General features: G+C 40.6%; 1 protein-coding gene across 1 annotated transcript in view; it reads left to right on the plus strand.

Moving 5' to 3' along the window:
- IGBP1 (immunoglobulin binding protein 1) overlaps window positions 1-21,102 on the plus strand; it is a 34,095-nt gene extending 12,993 nt beyond the window's left edge. The window contains exons 4-6 of the mRNA XM_043570223.1: window positions 4,379-4,458; window positions 5,132-5,244; window positions 20,611-21,102. Of these exons, the coding sequence (XP_043426158.1) occupies window positions 4,379-4,458; window positions 5,132-5,244; window positions 20,611-20,756 (339 nt within the window). The 3' untranslated portion in view covers window positions 20,757-21,102. The remainder of the gene's footprint in view (window positions 1-4,378; window positions 4,459-5,131; window positions 5,245-20,610) is intronic.
- Window positions 21,103-21,977: the final 875 nt, after the last annotated feature.

A 21,977-nucleotide genomic window follows, 5' to 3' on the forward strand; every position in this document is an offset into this window, starting at 1 on the left:
TCTGTTGCTTCATTGTTAGTGTATAAGAATGAAACTGATTTCTGTACATTGATTTTGTATCCTGCAACTTTGCTGAATGCATGTATCAGTTCTAGCAGACTTTTGGTGGAGTCTATCGGATTTTCCATGTATAATATCATGTCATCTGCAAAAAGTGAAAGCTTAACTTCATCTTTGCCAATTTTGATGCCTTTGAGTTCCTTTTGTTGTCTGATTGCTGATGCTAGAACTTCCAGCACTATGTTAAACAACAGCGGTGAGAGTGGACATCCCTGTCGTGTTCCTGATCTCAGGGAAAAAGCTCTCAGTTTTTCCCCATTGAGGATGATGTTAGCTGTGGGCTTTTCATAAATGGATTTTATGATCTTTAAGTATGTTCCTTCTATCCCGACTCTCTCAAGGGTTTTTATTAAGAAAGGTTGCTGAACTTTGTCAAAAGCCTTTTCTGCATCGATTGACAGGATCATATGGTTCTTATCTTTTCTTTTATTAATGTGATGTATCACGTTGATTGATTTGCGAATGTTGAACCAGCCCTGCATCCCAGGAATGAATCCCACTTGATCATGGTGAATAATTCTTTTTATAAGCTGTTGAAATTGATTTGCTAGTATCTTATTGAGAATTTTTGCATCCATATTCATCAGAGATATTGGCCTGTAGTTCTCTTTTTTTACTGGTTCTGTCTGGTTTGGGAATCAAAGGAATGCTGGATCATAGAATGAGTCTGGAAGTTTTCCTTCCCTTTCTACTTTGTGGAATAGTTTGAGAAGGATAGGTATTATCTCTGCTTTAAACGTCTGGTAGAACTCCCCTGGGAAGCCATCTGGTCCTGGACTCTTATTTGTTGGGAGATTTTTGATGACTGATTCAGTTTCTTCGCTGGTTATGGGTCTGTTCAAGCTTTCTATTTCCTCCTGATTGAGTTTTGGAAGGTGTGGGTGTTTAGGAATCTGTCCATTTCTTCCAGGTTGTCCAGTTTGTTGGCATATAATTTTTCATAGTATTCCCTGATAATTGCTTGTATCTCTGAGGGATTGGTTGTAATAATTCCATTTTCATTCATGATTTTATCTATTTGGGTCATCTCCCTTTTCTTTTTGAGAAGCCTGGCTAGAGGTTTGTCAATTTTGTTTATTTTTTCAAAAAACCAACTCTTGGTTTCGTTGATCTGCTCTAGTTTTTTTCGATTCTATGTTTATTTCTGCTCTGATCTTTATTATTTCTCTTCTTCTGCTGGGTTTAGGCTGCCTTTGCTGTTCTGCTTCTAGTTCCTTTAGGTGTGCTGTTAGATTTTGTATTTGGGATTTTTCTTGTTTCTTGAGATAGGCCTGGATTGCAATGTATTTTCCTCTCAGGACTGCCTTTGCTGCATCCCAAAGCATTTGGATTGTGGTGTTTTCATTTTCATTTGTTTCCATATATTTTTTAATTTCTTCTCTAATTGCCTGGATGACCCACTCATTCGTTAGTAGGGTGTTCTTTAACCTCCATGCTTTTGGAGGTTTTCCAGACTTTTTCCTGTGGTTGATTTCAAGCTTCATAGCATTGTGGTCTGAAAGTATGCATGGTATGATTTCAATTCTTGTATACTTATGAAGGGCTGTTTTGTGACCCAGTATGTGATCTATGTTGGAGAATGTTCCATGTGCACTCGAGAAGAAAGTATATTCTGTTGCTTTGGGATGCAGAGTTCTAAATAGATCTGTCAAGTCCATGTGATCCAATGTATCATTCAGGGCCCTTGTTTCTTTATTGACCGTGTGTCTAGATGATCTATCCATTTCTGTAAGTGGAGTGTTAAAGTCCCCTGCAATTACCACATTCTTATCAATAAGGTTGCTTATGTTTGTGAGTAATTGTTTTATATATTTGGGGCTCCTGTATTCAGCGCATAGACATTTATAATTGTTAGCTCTTCCTGCTGGATAGACCCTGTGATTATTATATAATGCCCTTCTTCATCTCTTGTTACAGCCTTTAATTAATTAATTAATTAATTTTACGTTTATTTTTGAGACAGAGACAGAGCATGAACGGGGGAAGGGCAGACAGAGAGGGAGACACAGAACCGGAAGCAGGCTCCAGACTCTGAGCCATCAGCCCAGAGCCTGGTGCGGGGCTCGAACTCACGGTCTGTGAGATCGTGACCTGAGCCGAAGTTGGACGCCCAACCGACTGAGCCACCCAGGCACCCCGACAGCCTTTAATTTAAAGTCCAGTTTGTCTGATATAAGTACGGCTACTCCAGCTTTCTTTTGACTTCCAGTGGCATGATAAATAGTTCTCCATCCCCTCACTCTCAATCTGAAGGTGTCCTCAGGTCTAAAATGAGTCTCTTGTAGACAGCAAATAGATGGGTCTTGTTTTTTTATCCATTCTGATACCCTATGTCTTTTGGTTGGCACATTTAGTCCATTTGCATTCAGTGTTCTTATAGAAAGATATGGGTTTAGAGTCATTGTGATGTCCGTAGGTTTCATGCTTGTAGCGATGTCTCTGGTACTTTGTCTCACAGGATCCCCCTTAGGATCTCTTGTAGGGCGGGTTTAGTGGTGATGAATTCCTTTAGTTTTTGTTTGTTTGGGAAGACCTTTATCTCTCCTTCTATTCTAAATGACAGACTTGCTGGATAAAGGGTTCTCGGCTGCATATTTTTTCTGTTCATCACATTGAAGATCTCCTGCCATTCCTTTCTGGCCTGCCAAGTTTCAGAAGAGAGATCAGTCACGAGTCTTATAGGTCTCCCTTTATATGTTAGAGCACGTTTATCTCTAGCTGCTTTCAGAATTTTCTCTTTATCCTTGTATTTTGCCAGTTTCACTATGATATGTCGTGCAGAAGATCGATTCAAGTTACGTCTGAAGGGAGTTCTCTGTGCCTCTTGGATTTCAATGCCTTTTTCCTTCCCCAGTTCAGGGAAGTTTTCAGCTATGATTTCTTCAAGTACCCCTTCAGCACCTTTCCCTCTCTCTTCCTCCTCTGGGATACCAATTATGCGTATATTATTTCTTTTTAGTGTATCACTTAGTTCTCTAATTTTCCCCTCATACTCCTGGATTTTTTTATCTCTCTTTTTCTCAGCTTCCTTTTTTTCCATAATTTTATCTTCCAGTTCACCTATTCTCTCCTCTGCCTCTTCAATCCAAGCTGTGGTTGTGTCCATTTTATTTTGCAGCTCATTAATAGCATTTTTTTAGCTCCTCCTGGCTGTTCCTTAGTCCCTTCATCTCTGTAGCAATAGATTCTCTGCTGTCCTTTATACTATTTTCAAGCCCAGCAATTAATTTTTGACTATTATTCTAAATTCACTTTCTGTTATATTGTTTAAATCATTTTTGATCAGTTCGTTAGCTGTTGTTATTTCCTGGACGTTTTTCTGAGGGGAATTCTTCTGTTTCGTCATTTTGGATAGTCCCTGGAGTGGTGCGGAACTTCACCGCACTTCCCCTGTGCTGTGGTGTATAACTGGAGTTGGTGGGCGGGGCCGCAGTCAGACCTGATGTCTGCCCCCAGCCCACCGCTGGGGCCACAGTCAGACTGGTGTGTGCCTTCTCTTCCCCTCTCCTGGGGGGGGATTCACTGTGGGGTGGCGTGGCCCGTCTGGGGTACTTGCACACTGCCAGGCTTGTGGTGCTGGGGATCTGGCGTATTAGCTGGGGTGGATAGGCCAGGTGCACGGGGGCAGGAGGGGCAGGCTTAGCTCGCTTCTCCTTAGGTGATCCACTTCAGGAGGGGCCCTGTGGCAGCAGGAGGGAGTCAGACCCGCTGCCGCCGGAGGGGTGGCTCCGCAGAAGCACAGCGTTGGGTATTTGCAAGGATGGAGCAAGTTCCCTGGCAGGAGCTGGTTCCCTTTGGGATTTTGGCTGGGGGATGGGCGAGGGAGATGGCGCTGGTGAGAGCCTTTGTTTCCCGCCAAGCTGCACTCTGTCGTCCGGGCTCAACAACTCTCCCTCCCGTTGTCCTCCAGACCTCCCGTTCTCTGAGCAGAGCTGTTAGCTTATAACCTCCCAGATGTTAAGTCCCGCTTGCTGTCAGAACACACTCCGTCCGGCCCCTCCACTTTGCAAGCCAGACTCGTGGCCTCTGCTTGGCCAGCGGGCCGCCCTAGAGGGGAATATTTTAAAGACAAATGATTTTTTACTTTTGGCGAGATGATTTCTGGGAGAACTTTCTTTTCCTCTCTTTTCAGCAAGGTACTCAGGGGAGCTAAACAGCCTCCACCATTAGTATTCTACTATTGTATCTTAGAGACTGATAAATAGGCAGTGGGCAACATTTGAATCCACGGCTTTTCAGGCACTTGAAGCCTTAAGAGCCTGTATCATGGGGTAAGCAGAATGGCAAATGTGTTTCTGATAATGAATTTCCTTTCCAGGTACCAACTTCTTACTCACCTCGTCAGGACAGGCCTCCAATGAAACCCTTCATTCTCACTCGGAACATGACCCAAGCCAAGTAGGTAGTACTAAAAAGTGGGTTGCCTTTGTAGGCACCCTGCTTTTATGGTTCAATTACAGTGCATGTTAAAAGACCATGTCCTCATCTGTGGTGGCTGTTCTTTCATCAATGCGATGTTACCTCTAATATTTTCTACATGTCTGTCTTCATCAGACATATCACTCAAACTCAAGCTTAAAAGTAGGCTCAAAAGAAAACTAACAAAAATAAAACAGAGGAAAGGAATCTGGTGGAGAATTGTACACTTCAATTGTTTCCCATTGCCTTCAGCTACAGTTTTCAAAAGGACATATTGGCCTGTTTCGGATTTAATTCTGAGTTCTTGAAAGAAGACACTCTTCCATTGGGTGGCAGGAAAGTCTCCTTTCCTCTGTGTACTGTGCAGACCCACCAACTATAAATACAAAGCATATGCTTTGTGGACACTGGCCTCTGGGATTGCTTTCTGAGTGATGATCCTGAGCTATTTATCTTCTCGTGAAAGCTCTTGACTATAATGCCCCTTCCTGGATGCTTCTTGTTACATATCCTCCAGTTTACATAGCTCCTCAGAAGATAGCTGGGCAGGGGAGCCAGGATGAAATAAACGCAGCCTTTGTCACTAAAGAGAAGAGGCTTTTTAGTAGTGCTGTGCGTGTTTAGTTTTCTAAATGTGGTGTGATTCTTGCAGAGTATTTGGAGCTGGTTATCCAAGCCTGGCATCTATGACAGTGAATGACTGGTATGATCAGCATCGGAAATATGGAGCATTACCAGATCAGGGCATAGCCGTGACAACACCAGGTATGAAGGGGTAGGAGGAAAGCAGTTATACTATTATTGGTCCCTTACTCCCTAGCAGTTAAATTCAGACCAAGTATTATTGCCCTTTAGGAGCAGAAGGAATCTGAACAGAGATTCTAGGCAATATTTTATGTTATTTATTATTAAGATAAATAGCAGATGATTTGGGAAAGATGTAGGGAGCAGCTGTATGATTCTGGAATCTTTCCAGATGTCGTGGCATAAAAACAGACTGAGCTCTAGATAGCAAAACCAAAAATCCATGGACTGCATTTGCACCTCTGGTAATGGCAGAGTAGGTTGTATCAGGCCAATCCCTCCCACAGATAATAATTACAAACTGAAGGAAATAAAACCTCTACCTAAAGGAACTAGAGAGTGACCAAAAGCAGACATAGACTGGAGAGTAGTCAACACTTAGAAGAAGGGAATGGTACTTGGAATTTCTTGAAGACAGGGAGTTTGACTTACTGTATTCTTGGTGTCCAACTCGGTAATTAGATCACAGTACATACTTGGAGTCATCTTTGGAAGGGAGAGTGGAGACGGGTGTCCCTATAAAGATGGAAGCAACATGGTATATTAGAAAAAGTGTGGACAAACCTGGGGTAACCAATTACTCCTGCTACTTAATAGATAGGACATCACCTAGCCCCTCTGAGCCTGTTTCTTATATCATTTGATCCTCTTAACAACGCTATGAAGCAAACATCCTTATCCCCGTTTTAGGATGAGGAAATGGTGTCTGAGAACTGACGTACCCAAATGCAACATAGCTAGAAAGTGGCCAGGCTAGGATTTGAATTCAGGTCTTAAAACCCCCAGTTCCAGTGCTATTTCCACTATAGCACAGAGAAGAGAAGAGAAGAGAAGAGAAGAGAAGAGAAGAGAAGAGAAGAGAAGTCATTTGAAAGGGTTTCCTGTTTCTTACATCTTCTCACCCACTGGCAGTCTGCAGTTACTGTGATGTGGGGGTAGGTGAAACTTGGATAGAAACTTACAGCCTTACTGGTTGAGGAATGAGAGAAATGACTTCAAGGTGACCATAGCAACTGAAAAATGAGATGATATCTCATAAAGGAGAGAACCTCAGAGGAGGAGCCCTGATTCTCTGTATAAACCTTGCCCAAATCTCAGGCTTACACCTAAGCTATGTGTGCCCAGGATAGATTCCAAGCGCTCTAGATAAGGCTAAAGTAACAATGGAGGATTCAGCTGCTGCCCAGTGCAGAGGAAATAGAATTTGGAATTTTGGTTCTAGACAAATGAAGTGCCTGCTAAAATGAAACAGAACTCAGAATCTCTACAACATACCATTCACAAAGTCTGGGATTTAATTCCAAACTATTATACATAGAGAGAAACAGGAAAATGGGACTTCTGCTCAAGAGGAAAAGCAATCAGTGGAGACAAACCCCAGATGACACAGATGCTGAAATTAGCAGACAGGGACTTTAAAGCAGCTTATTTACATGTTCAAGAACAGGGGAAAATATGCTTGTAATAAGTGAGAAGATAAGAAGTCTTAGTAGATAATATCTATTATCCACTAACTTTGTATTTACAAACAGTACCTGCTACCCAGAGACAAGTATTAATGTAGCCCATATGGACTCTTGAACCCTCTTGAGATTACAACATACATGCTCCTAAATCATTGTGGTTGGATTTTCAAGTATCCTAACTTGTTCCTGGACATGTAACATGTTGATAAACCTCTCAATTTTTAGCAACATATAGAAACACCTCCAATCAAAAACACTTCACAAGTTCTACTTTGTGTCAGCCATTGCTGACATTCTGTCCCTAGAGAATACAGTGATATCTGGTGTGTTGCAAGCTTTCAAGATAGCCTGAACTTTAAAAAGTTGGTCCATTTAGTTGTATCCAATGGATGTAGATTTGCCTCCTAGTTCACTTTGTGTCAGGAGCTAAAACTGTGAACCTAACTTTCTGTTATTGGTGAGTAATAACTAAAAATAAAGATTTTATTTTCATGCTCAAAAAAAAGAAAAGAAAGGAAAGAACTCTCAGTGGAGAAGTGTGAACTATACACAAATTCTGAAACTGAAAAATACAGTATCTGAAGTTTACAAACATTGGATAAGCTTAATAATAGCAAATTGGCAGTGACAGAAGAAAGTGTCAGTGAATTTGACAATAGATTAATTCCAATTAGTCTGACAAACAACAAATTGGAAAAAAAAAAAAGGTGAACAGAGCCTCTGTGACCTGTGGAACAAGGTTAAAAGGTCCACGATATGTACAGTTGAAATACCATGAGGAAAGGAGAGAGACAGAGAAGGGGCCAGGAAAAAAATTTTTTGAAGAAATGATGGCTGAAATGTTCCCTAAATCAATGAAACACAAATTTACAGATTCAGAAATTGTATCAAGCCCCAAGCAAGTTAAATACAAAGAAAGCCACACATAGGCACATCATTGTCAAACGGCTGAAAACCAAAGGAAAAGAGAAAATCTTGAAAGCAGCCAGGGATAAAGTACACATTACATTTAGAAGAACAACAGTAGGAGTTGTTTCTGACTTCCCATTAGAAGCAGTGGGAGCCAGAGACAGTGGAGCAACATCTGTAAAGTTTTGGGGGAAGAGGAAGACCTGTCACTCCAGAATTTTATACCCAGTGAAAATATACATCAAAATGAAGGCATAATTAAGGCATTTTCAGATAAGGCTGAAGGAATTCTTCACCAGGAAACTGGCATTATGAGAAATTCTGAAGGAAGTTCTTTAGGCTAAAGGGAATGATACCAGATGGAAACTTGGATATTCAAGGATAAGGTGCAGCAGAAATGGTAATTATGTGGGTAAATACAAAGGACTATCTCCCTCCCAACTTTTTGAAAGGGCTTTTTGAAAAAAGGCTTCCTTAAGGCAAAAATTATAATAGTGTCCTGTGGGGATTATAATGTATGTAGATGGAATACATATGATGGCTATAGCAAAAAGAACAGAGTAAATGGGATCTTGTTTTGTGAGATTCTTCTGTTTTATGTGAAGTGGTACATATTATCTATTGCTGTGTAACAGGTTACTGCAAAATGTAGCAACTTAAAATAATAAACATTTATTGTCTCACATATTTTCTGAGGGTGAGGAATCCAGGATCAACTTTACTGGGTGACTCTGACTTAGGATCTCTTGAGGTTGCAGTCAGGGTGTCAGCTGACACGTAAGCTATACAGTCTTCTGAAAGCTTGACTGAGGCTGGAGGATCTGCTTCCCACTCATGGACTCATCATTCATGTGGCTATTGGCAGGGGGCCTCCCCTTGTGGTTCTCTGAGGTTGCTCACAGCTAAGAGCTTCCTTTCCCCAAAGCAAATGATCTGAGTGAGAATGACCAGGACAGAAGCCTCAGTATCTTATATAACCTAACATTGGAAGTGACATACCATGACTTCTGCCATGTTCTGTGGGTCACATAGTATGGGAGGGGACTACAGAAAAGCGTGAATACCAGAAGGCTGAGACAGATAGAGTCCATCTTTGAGGCTGTCTCTGACATGGTTCGGTATTAACTCCAAGTACACTGGGAAGTTAGGAAGGAATATTGTATTACCTAGAGCAACCACTTAAAAAATAATGGATCAAGAGAATGAGAAGACAAGACACAGACTGGCAGAAAATATTTGCAAAAGACAAATCGGATAAAAGACTCTTCTCCAAAACATACAAAGAATTCTTAAAACTCAACAATAAGGAAACAAATACCCAATTAAAAAATAGGCAGAAGACCTGAATAGACACCTCACCAGAGAAGATCTACAGAGGACAAATAAGTATATGAAAAGCTCAACATCATATGTCATTAGGGCATTGCAAATTAAAACAACAGTGATACCACTACACCCCTAGAAGAATGGCCAAAATCCAAAACACTGACAACACCAAAAGCTGACATGGGTATGGAACAACGGGGACTTATTCACTACTGATGAGGATGCCAAGTGGTACAGCCACCTGGGAAGACCATTTCTTACAAAACTTAAACATGCTCTTACCAGACATTCCAGCAATCCTGCTCCTTGGTATTTACCCAAATGAGTTGAAAATTTAGGTCTACATAAAACCCTGCACACAAGTGGTTATGGCAGCTTTATTCATAATTGCCAAACTTGGAAGCAACCAAGATGTCCTCAGTAGCTTGAAAGGATAAAGTGTGGTACATCCAGACAATAGAATAGTATTCATTGCTACAAAAAAAAAAATGAGCTTATCAAGCCATAGAAAGACTTGGAAAAACCTTAAATAACATATTACTAAGTGAAAGAAGCTGGTCTGAAAAGGCTACATGCTAATCCAATTCCAACTATATGACTTTCTGGAAAAGACAAAACTGGAGAGACAGTAAAAGGATCAGTGGTTGCCAGGAGTTAGAGGAGGAAGGATGAACAGGTGGAGCACAGAGGATTTTTAGGGCAGTGAAACTATTGCATGTATACTAGTGGATACATGTCATTGTATACATTTTTCCAAACCCACAGAAGGTACAACACCAAGAATGAACTCTAACATAAATTATGGACTTGGATGATACTGATGTGTCTGTGTAGATTTGCTGATTGTAACAAGTATTTTACTCTGGTGCAAGATGCTGATAGTGGGGGAAGCTATGCCTCTGTGGGGGCAGGAAGTATATGGCAACACTGTGTATTGTTTGTTTTTAAAAATAATGCAGATAGACAAAGCTATAAAGTCAGTGGAGAAATTAAAAGAGAAGAAAGCAAAAAAGAACAAATAGAGAAACAAACAAGAAAAATAGATGTGGTGAACAGAAAACCAATAGCAGAATAATAGATCCCATTCCAGTAATATCAGTAATTAGTCTTACTTTAAATGGAATAAACCTCCAAATTAGAAATCAGAAATTGATTTCAGATTCAGCCACACGCTGTCTACAAGAGATGCATTTGATTTTATTAAATGTTTATTTATTTTGAGAGAGCAAGAGTGAACACATGTGGGGGAGGGGTAAAGAGAGAGGGAGAGAGAGAATCCCAAGCAGGCTCTGCACTGTCAGCACAGAGCCCGACACAGGGCTTGGTCTCACAGTTCGTGAGATCACAGATCATCAGATCATGACCTGAGCCGAAATCAAGAGTCAGACAATCAACCAACTGAGCCACCCAGGCACCTCAAGAGATGCATTTTTTAAAAATTTTTTTTTAACATTTATTTATTTTTGAGACAGAGAGAGAGAGAGAGAGCATGAAGAGGGGAGGGTCAGAGAAAGAGGGAGACACAGAATCTGAAACAGGCTCCAGGCTCTGAGCTGTCAGCACAGAGCCCGACGTGGGGCTCGAACTCACGGACTGTGAGATCATGACCTGAGCCGAAGTCGGCCGCTTAACTGACTGAGCCACCCAGGCACCCCAAGAGATGCATTTTAAATGTAAAGGCACAGATTGGTTAAAAGTGAAAAGATGAAAAAGAATATACCATGCTGACAGTAAGCATAAGAAAGCTGTAGTAGCTACAGTAAAGTCAGATAAAGTAGACTTCAAGACAAAAGGTGTTACTGGATGTAAACAAGAACATTTCATACCAATAAAAGGGGAAATTTATCAGGAAGATCTAGCAGTAATAAACATCTTCATGTCTAATAACAGGCTTTAAATTACAAGAATTAAAAATTGTCAGACCAAAATGGAGAAATAGACAAATCTACACTCATAGTTGGAGATTTTAATACTTCTCTGTAACTAATTGAAAGAATTACTAGACAGAAAATCAGTAAGGATGTAGATGATCTGGACAACACTAGCAGCCACCTTAACCTGTTTTATATTTACAGAACAATAAATCCAACAATTGCAAAATACACCATTTTTCAAATGCACATGGTACATTCACCAAGAGATGATATTCTGGGCCATCAAATAAGTCTCAATATGTTTTAAGGATTGAAATCACACTAAATATGTTCTCTGACACAATGGAATTATCAATAACAATATACCTAGGAAGTCTTCAAATATTTTTAGACTATAGTTGTTTTTTTTTCTTAATTTACATCCAAGTTAGTTAGCATATAGTGCAACAATGATTTCAGGAGTGGATTCCTTAATGCCCCTTACCCATTTAGCCCATCCCCCCTCCCACAACTCCTTCAGCAACTCTCTGTTTCTTTATATTTAATATATATAAATTATAAAATATAAATCTATATTTAATGTGTATATATATCTTAAGATCTTATATATATCTTATATATATTTGTATATATATAAACAAAAAGTAATGTTTTTATATTATTTTTGCTTCCCTTATGTTCATCTGTTTTGTATCTTAAATTCCTCATATGAGTGAAGTCATATATTTGTCTTTCTATGACTAATTTCACTTAGTATGATACTCTCTAGTTCCATCCACGTAGTTGCAAATGGCAAGATTTCATTCTTTTTGATTGCTGAGTAGTATTCCATTATATTATATTATATTATATATACCACATCTTTATCCATTCATCCATTGATGGACATTTGGGCTCATTCCATATTTTGGCTATTGTCAATAGCGCTGCTATAAACATCGGGGTGCATGTGCCCCTTTGAATCCACACACCTGTATCCCTTGGATAAATACCTAGTAGTGCAATTGCTGGGTCGTGGGGTAGTTCTGTTTTTAATTTTTTGAGGAACCTCCATACTGTTTTCCAGAGTGGCTGCACCAATTTGCATTCCCAAGAATATAGGGGTTTTTTTTTAATGCTTATTTTATTTTTGAGAAAGTGAACACGATGTGGGAGGGGCAGAGAGGGGGGACAGAGGATCCAAAGTGGACTCTGTGCTGACAGCAGAGAGCCTGGTGTGGGGCTCAAACCCACAAAATACGAGATCATGACCTGAGCCAAAGTCAGACACTTAACAGACTGAGCCACCCAGGCACGCTCCAAATATTTTTTTTTAATATTTATTCATTTTTGAGAGAGACAGACAGACAGACAGCATGAGCAGGGGAGGGGCAGAGAGAGACAGAGAGACACAGAATCCAAAGTAGGTTCCAGGCTCTGAGCTGTCAGCACAGAGCCCAACACGGGGCTCAAACTCACGAACTGTGTGTGAGATAATGACCTGAGCTGAAGTTGGATGCTTAACCGACTGAGTCACCCTGGCGCCCCTCCAAATACTTTTTTTTAATTTTTTTTAATGTTTATTTTTGAGAGAGAGAGAAACAGAGCATGAGTGGGGGAGAGGCAGAGAGAGAGGGAGACACAATGTGATGCAGGCTCCAGGCTCTGAGCTGTCAGCACAGAGCCCAAAGTGGAGCTCGAACTCACAAACTGAGATCATGACCTGAGCCGAAGTCAGAAGCTCAGCTGACTGAGACCACCCAGGTGCCCCTACCCCTCCAAATATTTTTAAATTAAAAAGCATGCTTCTACATAACTCATGGGTCAAAAAAGAAATCACAAAGAAAGTGAGAAAATATTTTTAACTGAGTAACAATGAAAATACATTACAATTTGTGGCATACAACTAAAGCAGTGCTGACTGGGAAATGTAGGACTTTTAGTGCTTATGTTAGGAAAAAGAGAAAGATAAAATTAATCACTTATGGTTCTACATTAAGAAGTTGGGAAAAACAAGAACAAAAGAAACCCAAAGTACATAGAAGAAAAGAAAAAATAAAGACGTGGAGAATCTAGAGGTGGTGGTGGTGATGCACAAAGGTCGCCCGTATGTGTACCCTCATGGCCTGGCGGTTTTGCTCATAGGTACATACCTGAGAGTAATGAGACTGTATGTCCACAAAAGGCTTGTGCAAGAATGTTCATAGCAGCATTATTTGTGATACCCCAAGCTGGATACTTCTCAAATGCCTTTACATAATAGAATGGATAAAGAAATTCTGGTGTGTTGACATAACAAAATATTGTTTAGCAAAAGTTAAACTAACTCTAGTTTTTGAGGTATCAGTGGCAAATATGGCAGAATTTTGCAAATGTAATTATGAGTGAGACAAGCCGGACACAAAACAGGATATACTATAGGATTCCATTCATATAAAGTACACAGGCAGGTGAAACTTGTATATGCTGGTCAAAGGCCAGCATAATGTTTACCCTTAGTGGGGGATCATGAGTGGAATTGGACCTAAGGGGGACTTCTGTGGAGTTAGTGTTTGCATCTAATCTGAGTACCGATTACATGGATGTGTTCAGATGTGAAAATTTTTTGGGCAATGCTATGTTTGTGTCTATGTGTACATGTATGTTTCAATAATAACACACCAAAAAAACCTCATGAGCAACATTTTCAATAAGCCAGGCGACAGCACATCCCCATGAACTTCACAAGAAAAACAGTAAGGGCGAGTCACTCATAACCACAAGATGAGCATGTGATTGGCATCTGTGTAGGAGAAAGCAGGAAGCATTGACAGATCATCTGAAAGAGCTGACAAACAGCAGAATCCCCAAACAGCAAACAAGTACTCACTAAGCATGTGGCAGTCCAGTTTAAGGACAGCAGTTGAAATGGGAGGGGTTTTTCACTCCAACAAAAACTGGGTAGAAATAAGCCATACAGAGAAAGACAGATACCATATGGTTTCACTCTTATGTGGATCCTGAGAAACTCAACAGAAACCCATGGAGGAGGGGAAGGAAAAAAAAAAAAAAGAGGTTAGAGTGGGAGACAGCCAAAGCATAAGAGACTGTTAAAAACTGAGAACTGAGGGTTGATGGGGGGTGGGAGGGAGGGGAGGGTGGGTGATGGGTATTGAGGAGGGCACCTTTTGGGATGAGCACTGGGTGTTGTATGGAAACCAATTTGTCAATAAATTTCATAAAAATAAAATAAAATAAAATAGGAAAAAAAAACTAAAATTAAAAAAAAAATTTTAAAAACTGGGTAAATACAAAGGACCAGAGGGTCCGAAAGATATGGAGAAGTCTAATCTTCCATGAACTCTTGAAAATGACCCAGCAGATCTTGCTTCCAAGACAAGGTCCCACACTAAGGAGAAATTGCTGACAGTAACATTGAAACTGAGTAGAACAGGGACCATAAAGAAGGAAAGAGAGGGGCACCTGGGTGGCTCAGTCGGTTAAGCATCCAACTTCAGCTCAGGTCATGATCTCACGGCTTGTGAGTTTGAGCCCTGTGTCGGGCTCTGTGCTGATAGCTCAGGGCCTGGAGCCTGCTTCAGACTCTGTATGTGTGTGTGTGTGTGTGTGTGTGTGTGTGTGTCTGCCCTCCCCTCCCCCACTCACACTCTGTCTCTCAAAAATAAACATTAAAAAAATTTTTTAAAAAAAGGAAAGAGAAGGGGCGCCTGGGTGGCGCAGTCGGTTAAGCGTCCGACTTCAGCCAGGTCACGATCTCGCGGTCTGTGAGTTCGAGCCCCGCGTCGGGCTCTGGGCTGATGGCTCAGAGCCTGGAGCCTGCTTCCCATTCTGTGTCTCCCTCTCTCTCTGCCCCTCCCTCGTTCATGCTCTGTCTCTCTCTGTCCCAAAAATAAATAAACGTTGAAAAAAAAATTTAAAAAAAAAAAAAAAGGAAAGAGAAGGGTCAGATGAAAGTGGGAGAGAGGACTGGAGCCAAGAACTCCAATGAAGCAAGAGTCATCTTATCTCTTTAACGTACATACAAATAGCAGAAAGGGAGCCTCCATGAAGTGAGAAAAGCTACCCTGAACCATACTTTCTGAAAGTTCAGGAAAGCTTATTACACGTAAGAATGAACAACAGATGGTGGTGATGGTTGCACAGCTCTGAATATCCTCAAACCACTGAACTGTACACTTTAAATGGCTGAGGTTTATGGTATGTGAAATCTGTCTCAATAAAGCTGTAAAAAATTTGAACACAAAATTATCAAGGTCAGATCCCACACAAAATTATTATAAAGTTGGGGGGGGGGGTAGAATCAAAAGCATTCCATAAAGACACACTCAAAAAAACAACAAATCTAAAATATATGCTGTTTTTAAACATTTAATATATTTTTACTGCTAAAAAATATATACTGTTTGAAAATTAGTTGGAAGGCATTAGGAAAACTGTATAAGACATAGGAGAACCATACAAATCAGGATTCATAAAACACAGAAATGCGGTGACAACTTGGGAGACGTAAGAATTATTTCAGAAGTAAAAGCTAGACCGGAAACAAGCAAGAATGGGTGAACAAATGCCTTACTAAGGTAAAAAGAAAATGTTTTACATAAAAAACAAAGATAAACAGGACTGGGGGTTGGGGGAAAGTGGCCAGTGTTAAAGATAGCAGAGAAGACCTGGCTTATGGGTAATAGGATTATCTACAGAAGAAAACCAAAGCAAGGAGAAAGAATAAATGCCAAAAACTAATGTTAAGGAAACTTTCCTGGTGGTAAAAAAAAAAAAAAGATACAATTTGATAAAGCACACTGTGTACCTGAGACTGACAAGAAGACATGTTATAATAAAATTACTAGACTTTAAAGAAGAGGAAAAAATGCCTTAGACATTTCAGCAAAAATAGCCTGTGATTTTAAAGTCTTGTGACACCAGCGCTTTTATGCCAGAATAAAATGGAGTAACATATGTTTAACATACTCAAGGGGAAGAATATGAGCCAAGGACACTATATCAGGTAAAACTGTTAGGTATAAAGGGTACAGACATTTATCAACATAGAGGAGCTCAGGAAATACTTACTGTTCCCAGGATCCCTTCCTAAGGAATTTACTAGAGAATGAGCTTCAGATAGCCAAAATGATGAGAAAGACCTCAACTAAGTACTGGTGGTGAACACTAGTTACTTGTAGAACCAAGACTAAATAGGGGTTAACAGGGAGACAGTAGAGTATGTAATGTTTATATGTTCAGTGCTCAGATAATGTAGATACAGTACAACTATTTTTTTTAATGGAGAATTGGGGAAAGCATATGCAAAAAATAATGAACTGTTCTCAGCAATTACATTGGTGACAACATTCTAAGACTGTGTGTGAAATAATGTGAGTAGTTATGAGATAGTCTAATTCTATCATCTTCTGTCTTTGAAAAGTAAGACTTTTAGTGTGGAAGAACACAGATGAAATTCAAAAAAGTTTAAGTTAGAAATAAAGTGCTGAATAGGAGCTCATGAGAAATTTTATTTATAAGTAAATACAAGCATACAGCTTGCGGTCTTGAAATACCATTCTCATTAAAAGAAACCATGATGTTTTAGAGAAATAGCTAATTCCAAGTCTGGGGCAGGAAATGTACAAGATGAGCTGGAAGCATCTTGTTAGAAAGATAGGGAAGAGGGGCGCCTGGGTGGCTCAGTCGGTTAAGTATCTGACTCTTAATTTCGGCTCCAGTTGCGATCTCACAGTTCGTGAGTTCAGGCTGTGTGCTGATGGTGGGGAGCCTGCTTGGGAATTTCTCTCTCTCCCTCTCCGCCTTTTCTCCCTACTGCCTCTAAATACATACACACATGCATGCATGCATACATACATACATACATCCTTAAAAAAAAAAAGACACGGAAGACATTTTGAAAGACAACTAGGCTCCTATCAAAAGGACTCAGAAGCCAATTTGAAAGTTTCCACTAGCCAGAGACAGTTTGGCTTCAAAAGGGTAATTGTCAGTAGCAACAAGCACAACCAGGGCACAAATTTGGGTTTCTAATATCATTCTCTAATTTTAAAAAACCGGAGCCCAGGGCGCCTGCGTGGCTCAGTCAGTTAGGCGTCCGACTTCGGCTCAGGTCATGATCTCACAGTCAGTGAGTTCGAGCCCCGCGTCTGGCTCTGTGCTGACAGCTCAGAGCTTGGAGCCTATTTCAGATTCTGTGTCTCCCTCTCTCTCTGCCCCTCCCCTGTTCATGCTCTGTCTCTCAAAAATAAATAAACGTTAAAAAAATTTTTTTAAACCAGAGCGCATTAGAGAAATGGCTGCTTCTAGGCTGAGGCAGAGAATAAACAAGATGACCCTGAAGAATCTTTTAGTACTAGAAAATGAAGAAGGACTCAAAAAACAAAACAATTTAAGTATGTTAATGGACACAAGGGCCAGCTGAAAGAACTCTTGCTGGCCAAAACTGGAAGAATTTGAGCGGGAAAATAACAGTATTGGATTACCAAAAAAATATATAAATATCCTTAAGTCTATAGCAATAGAAATAAATGATGACATAAATAAATGGAGAAGAGACAGGAAAGTGCTACATAATTTGTGTATATACTCCTGTCTCAAAGACATGGAGCACAACTCCCTCTCCCCTTTAAGTATGGGCTGTTTAGTGACTTCCAAAGACTACAGTGTGGAAGGGGACTGAGAGACTTCACAGTTAGGAACCTTACAAATGCTGTCTTATTCAGATGATCCAGGTTAATTAATATCAACAGTGAGAAGTCATGTTGATGGTTGTGTAGCCTAGATTTGATGTGATGAGAAGGGTGCTTCAGCCTTTATGATATTCTCTTCCAAAACCCATAACCTCAGTCTAATTAGGAGAAAAACATCAGGTACCCCTAAATTGAGGGACATTCTGCAAAATATCTGATCAGCACTCACCAAAACTGCTCGGGTCCTCAAAAACAAGGAATATCTGAGAAATTGTCACAGCCAAGATGAGACTAAAGAGACAGAGGACTAAATGTAATGTGGCGCTCTGGATGGGATCCTGGGGCCAAAAAAGGACACTAGATAAAACCTCAGGGAAAAAGTAGTGTAAGATGCTAATCATAGGGGAAATTGGGTACAGATGTATAGGAATTCCATACTATCTTCTAAATTTTTCTGTAAATATAAAACTATTCTATTAAAAGCTTATTTACTTATTTTGTAAGAAATCATTGCAGTGGGTTAAAACCCATCAAATATGTTGGGGCGCCTGGGTGGCTCAGTCGGTTAAGCATTCAACTCTTGATCTCAGCTCAGGTCATGATCTCAGGGTCGTGAGTTCAGACCCCACATTGGGCTCCGCACAGGGCATGAAGCCTACTTAAAAAATATATATATATTTATATATATATATATATATATGGATTTAAATATATATATTTAAATCCATGAGTCATAATTATATTTTAAAGTAGAAATTGTTCAATTTCAGAAGATGATAAGGAACCAATTGATTACCTTCGCAAGTGGTAAACAAAGTGAAAGAAGCATTTACATTGTCTTTTTTTCTTGAGTAACTACATAGGAGATGAGGGGAAGCCTGTCTTCATAAAAGCATTCTAGTTAATAAAAAAGAAATGTTAAAATGAGGAGTATCAACTTTTTGAAACCTCCAGAAAGTCAGTGAGTCCAGGCATCAAGTGTCAATTGCTAACATCACCACACATGAGCTATAGATGTTATGCGCCACCTGATGAGGGAATACAGCACCAGCTGGAGTCATGTGGAAGGGCTCAACCCTGAGTCAGATCAAGCCTCTGTATCCACTTGCCAATGTGCAGAAATACAGAAGACCCTGTTGAACTGCAGCACAAGTACACAGCAAAATCCAGATTTGGGGAAACTATACAGGTCAGATGCCCCAGTTTCTTCAATAGATAACTTGTAAGGAAAGAAAAGGATGGAATTGGTGCCTGTAGATTAAGAAGATCACAAAACATTTTTATTTTTTTGACTGCGTATTTTTTTAATGTTTTTATTTTTTATTCTTGAAAGAAAGAGTGTGAGTGGGAGAGGAGCAGAGAGAGAGGGAGACACAGAATCCAAAGCAGGCTCCAGGCTCTGAGCTGTCAACACAGAACCCGACGAGGGGCTTGAACTCACGAGCTGTGAGATCATGACCCAAGCCAAAGTTGGATGCTTAACTAACTGAGCCACCCAGGTGCCCTGATGGGAAAACATGTTTAAATAAGACTAACCTTAAAAACATTACGCTTAAGCAAAAGAAGGCAGACACAAACACCGTATAGTGTTTGATCCCGTTTATGTGAAATTTCCAAAATAGGCACATCTATAGAGACAGAAAGTAGATTGCTGGCGGCCAGGGGCTATGGGGAGGGAAGGAAAGGGAATCAACAGAACGTGGGCACAAGGGATCTTTTTGAGGTAAAGGAAATCATTTCTCGCTGATAGTTTCACAACTCTGTACTAAAGATCATTGAGCACAAAAATGTACAAGTGGACAACTCTGGTGTCTAGGGATGCACACTTGGGTAGTAAAGCTATAATAAACTCCAGGAAGTTATTACTATAAAAGTTGGTTTAGTGGTTACCTTTTGGGAGGAGAAAGGGGGCATTCCTATTTGGAAGATGCTCCTGAAGAAGCTTTTGGGATAAGTACAGAAGCTCTATTTCTTTTCTCTTTTAAATGTTTTTATTTTTGAGAGAGAGAGAGCATGAGCAGGGGAGGGGCAGAGAGAGAGGGAGACAGAATCTGAAGCAGGCTCCAGGCTCTGAGCGGTCAGCACAGAGCTCAGTGCAGGGCTTCAACTCACGAACTGTGAGATCATGACCTGAGCTGAAGTCGGATGCTTAATTGACTGAGCCACCCAGGTGCCCCCAGAAGCTCTATTTCTTGGCCCAAGTGGAGGCTACAAAGGTATAGCCTCCCTATAAAAACTTAAAGTTATATATATTTTTGTGTGATTTCCAGTATCTTTTATTTTACAATAAAAAGTGTTAAAAAAAAAACATAGATCAGATTGGAAGAGATTAGATTCCCATGTATTTCATTTGTTATCATAGTAATGAGCATCTTTCTCGTGGGCGAAGTCAGGGTAGCCAAGAAACGCTCCTTTACCTCGCAAAGAGAAAACACAATTAATGCAAAAGAGGGATGTAGCAGTTGGTTTAATTTCTTTTGGGTGTGCCTTTTGGATTTCAGACCCTGTTCCAAACAAGTGTCAAATAGCACAGATACTCGTTTCTGGTAGGTTCAACTGCCCTGTGATTCACAATTTGACACACACACGCACACACACACACACACACACAGAACTGTAGAACTGTAATAAACTGGATGGAGGAGAAAAAGTCACCTGCAGTCCCTCCTTCCAGACATACCATAAATCAGTAAATCATAAATATTTTTTACTTTAGTGTTTTTGGCTTGCTGGGGTTCTGTTGGGCAGTTGGTGTTTTTTGGAGTGTGTGTGTGTGTGTAAGGGGTGGTGTTTGGCCTTTTCAGCAAGAATTCTTTCCCAATATAGAACTGATTTTGAGAATTCAACTGTTATGTTTTTGCCTTCTTGTGAAAACCACTCAGTGCACCGTTTCTTATCTATCATTTAACATGTCACTAATTAAGTAATAGAAGTATCCTCCGAGACTCTGCTGGCCCTGGGGTAGGCAGCTAGGTACTAGTCCTTGTTCTCATTTTGGGCAGCTGTGTTCAGCGTGGAGCCGAGGCTCCTGACATTCCCTCAGTTCCTCACCCCTGCTTTCCCATTTTTCCACTCTGGCAGAGCTCAAAAGAACTGCTCAGGAACATGAAGATCAGGAACAAAAGGAGGAAGAAGATGATGAACACACACTCCACAGAGCTCGGGAGTGGGATGACTGGAAGGACACCCATCCCAGAGGGTATGGCAACCGACAGAACATGGGTTAGTCTTCCCACAACAAGACGGGACTACAGGGACTCACACCTTCTGCAACAAGGAAAGCCGTGTTGTCTTCCTCTCCCTGGACTCCTGCTTCATCTGTGTTCAATGAAGGAAAAGATGCTTAATCTTGCTTTGTGTTCAATAAAGTGTCAGCCAATTTAAGTATGTATTTGTACTTTAGGTGATGAGCCAGCAATCTTGTTTTGGCATTATCATCCTCATCATGGTGTATTTCCAATTTCTTAAGTAGAAAGACAAAAGTACTGAGAAATTGCTCTGTATAATCAATGGCTGTATGAATTATCTTTAAAAAAAATAAAGTCCCTTCTATTACAGGAGCCTGTGCAGAAATTGAGGTATCAGGTTTTTTTGTTTTTTGTTTTTTGTTTTTTTTTTTTGAGGGGGAGAGAGTCAACTGTGGGTCCCCGGGCTTCTGAAGGGGATCCTGGTCATCTTTGACGTGGGCAGTGACTTTCCCAGCATCAAAACCACCCAGATGAGCTGGCACTTGCTTTCTCCTTCCTACCGTAGCACTGTGAAATAACCCAACATGGCTTGACAAGGGGCAGGTGTGAAAGCTGGGACTTTCCCTGCCTGAGACACAGCACTGTGTTCAGGAATTATTAGAGCTGTAAATGAATGGGCCATAACAGTCCTGTCTACCTAGTCTTCCTTGCCTTGACTGGTAGAAATGAGGGAAGCAGATAAGGTGCTGTGAGAGTCATCCTTGTGTACACGGCTGGTGCCGGGGCCTTTACTCTCCTGGAACTATTTGCCGGAACCCTTAGGGTAAAGAGCAGCTCAGGCTGTAGCCCAGCTCTTAAGTGGGCTGTCTTAATGATGAGGGAGCATAAGGCAAACTGAGGGCAAAGTACAAGCTAGCATACCGCACCCCCCCCCCCAGGTGGGATATGTGTGATATTCCTCAGTCACTCCCGGCTGCCCAAGAACAAAGGAGAGGAAAGGAAACAAATGGTTAACTGATAGAGATCACAGTCATGCAGGACATGAATCTCCATCAGTTTACAAATACCTTAGTAAATTATAAGAAAAAGGCAATCTTACAAATAGCCTAATCTCCAGAAACTTCTACACTCAATTTCCTGGATCCCATAATATCGCCTTCCCCTATGTAGTGATGTGGGGAAACAAGGCAAGGAAATGGCAGGTAAAATTAAATTTCTTTATCACCTGCTGCCCATTGACAAATACTTGAGGCAAATACA

Source organism: Prionailurus bengalensis, chromosome X, assembly GCF_016509475.1.
Source record: "Prionailurus bengalensis isolate Pbe53 chromosome X, Fcat_Pben_1.1_paternal_pri, whole genome shotgun sequence".
NCBI lineage: Eukaryota > Metazoa > Chordata > Mammalia > Carnivora > Felidae > Prionailurus > Prionailurus bengalensis.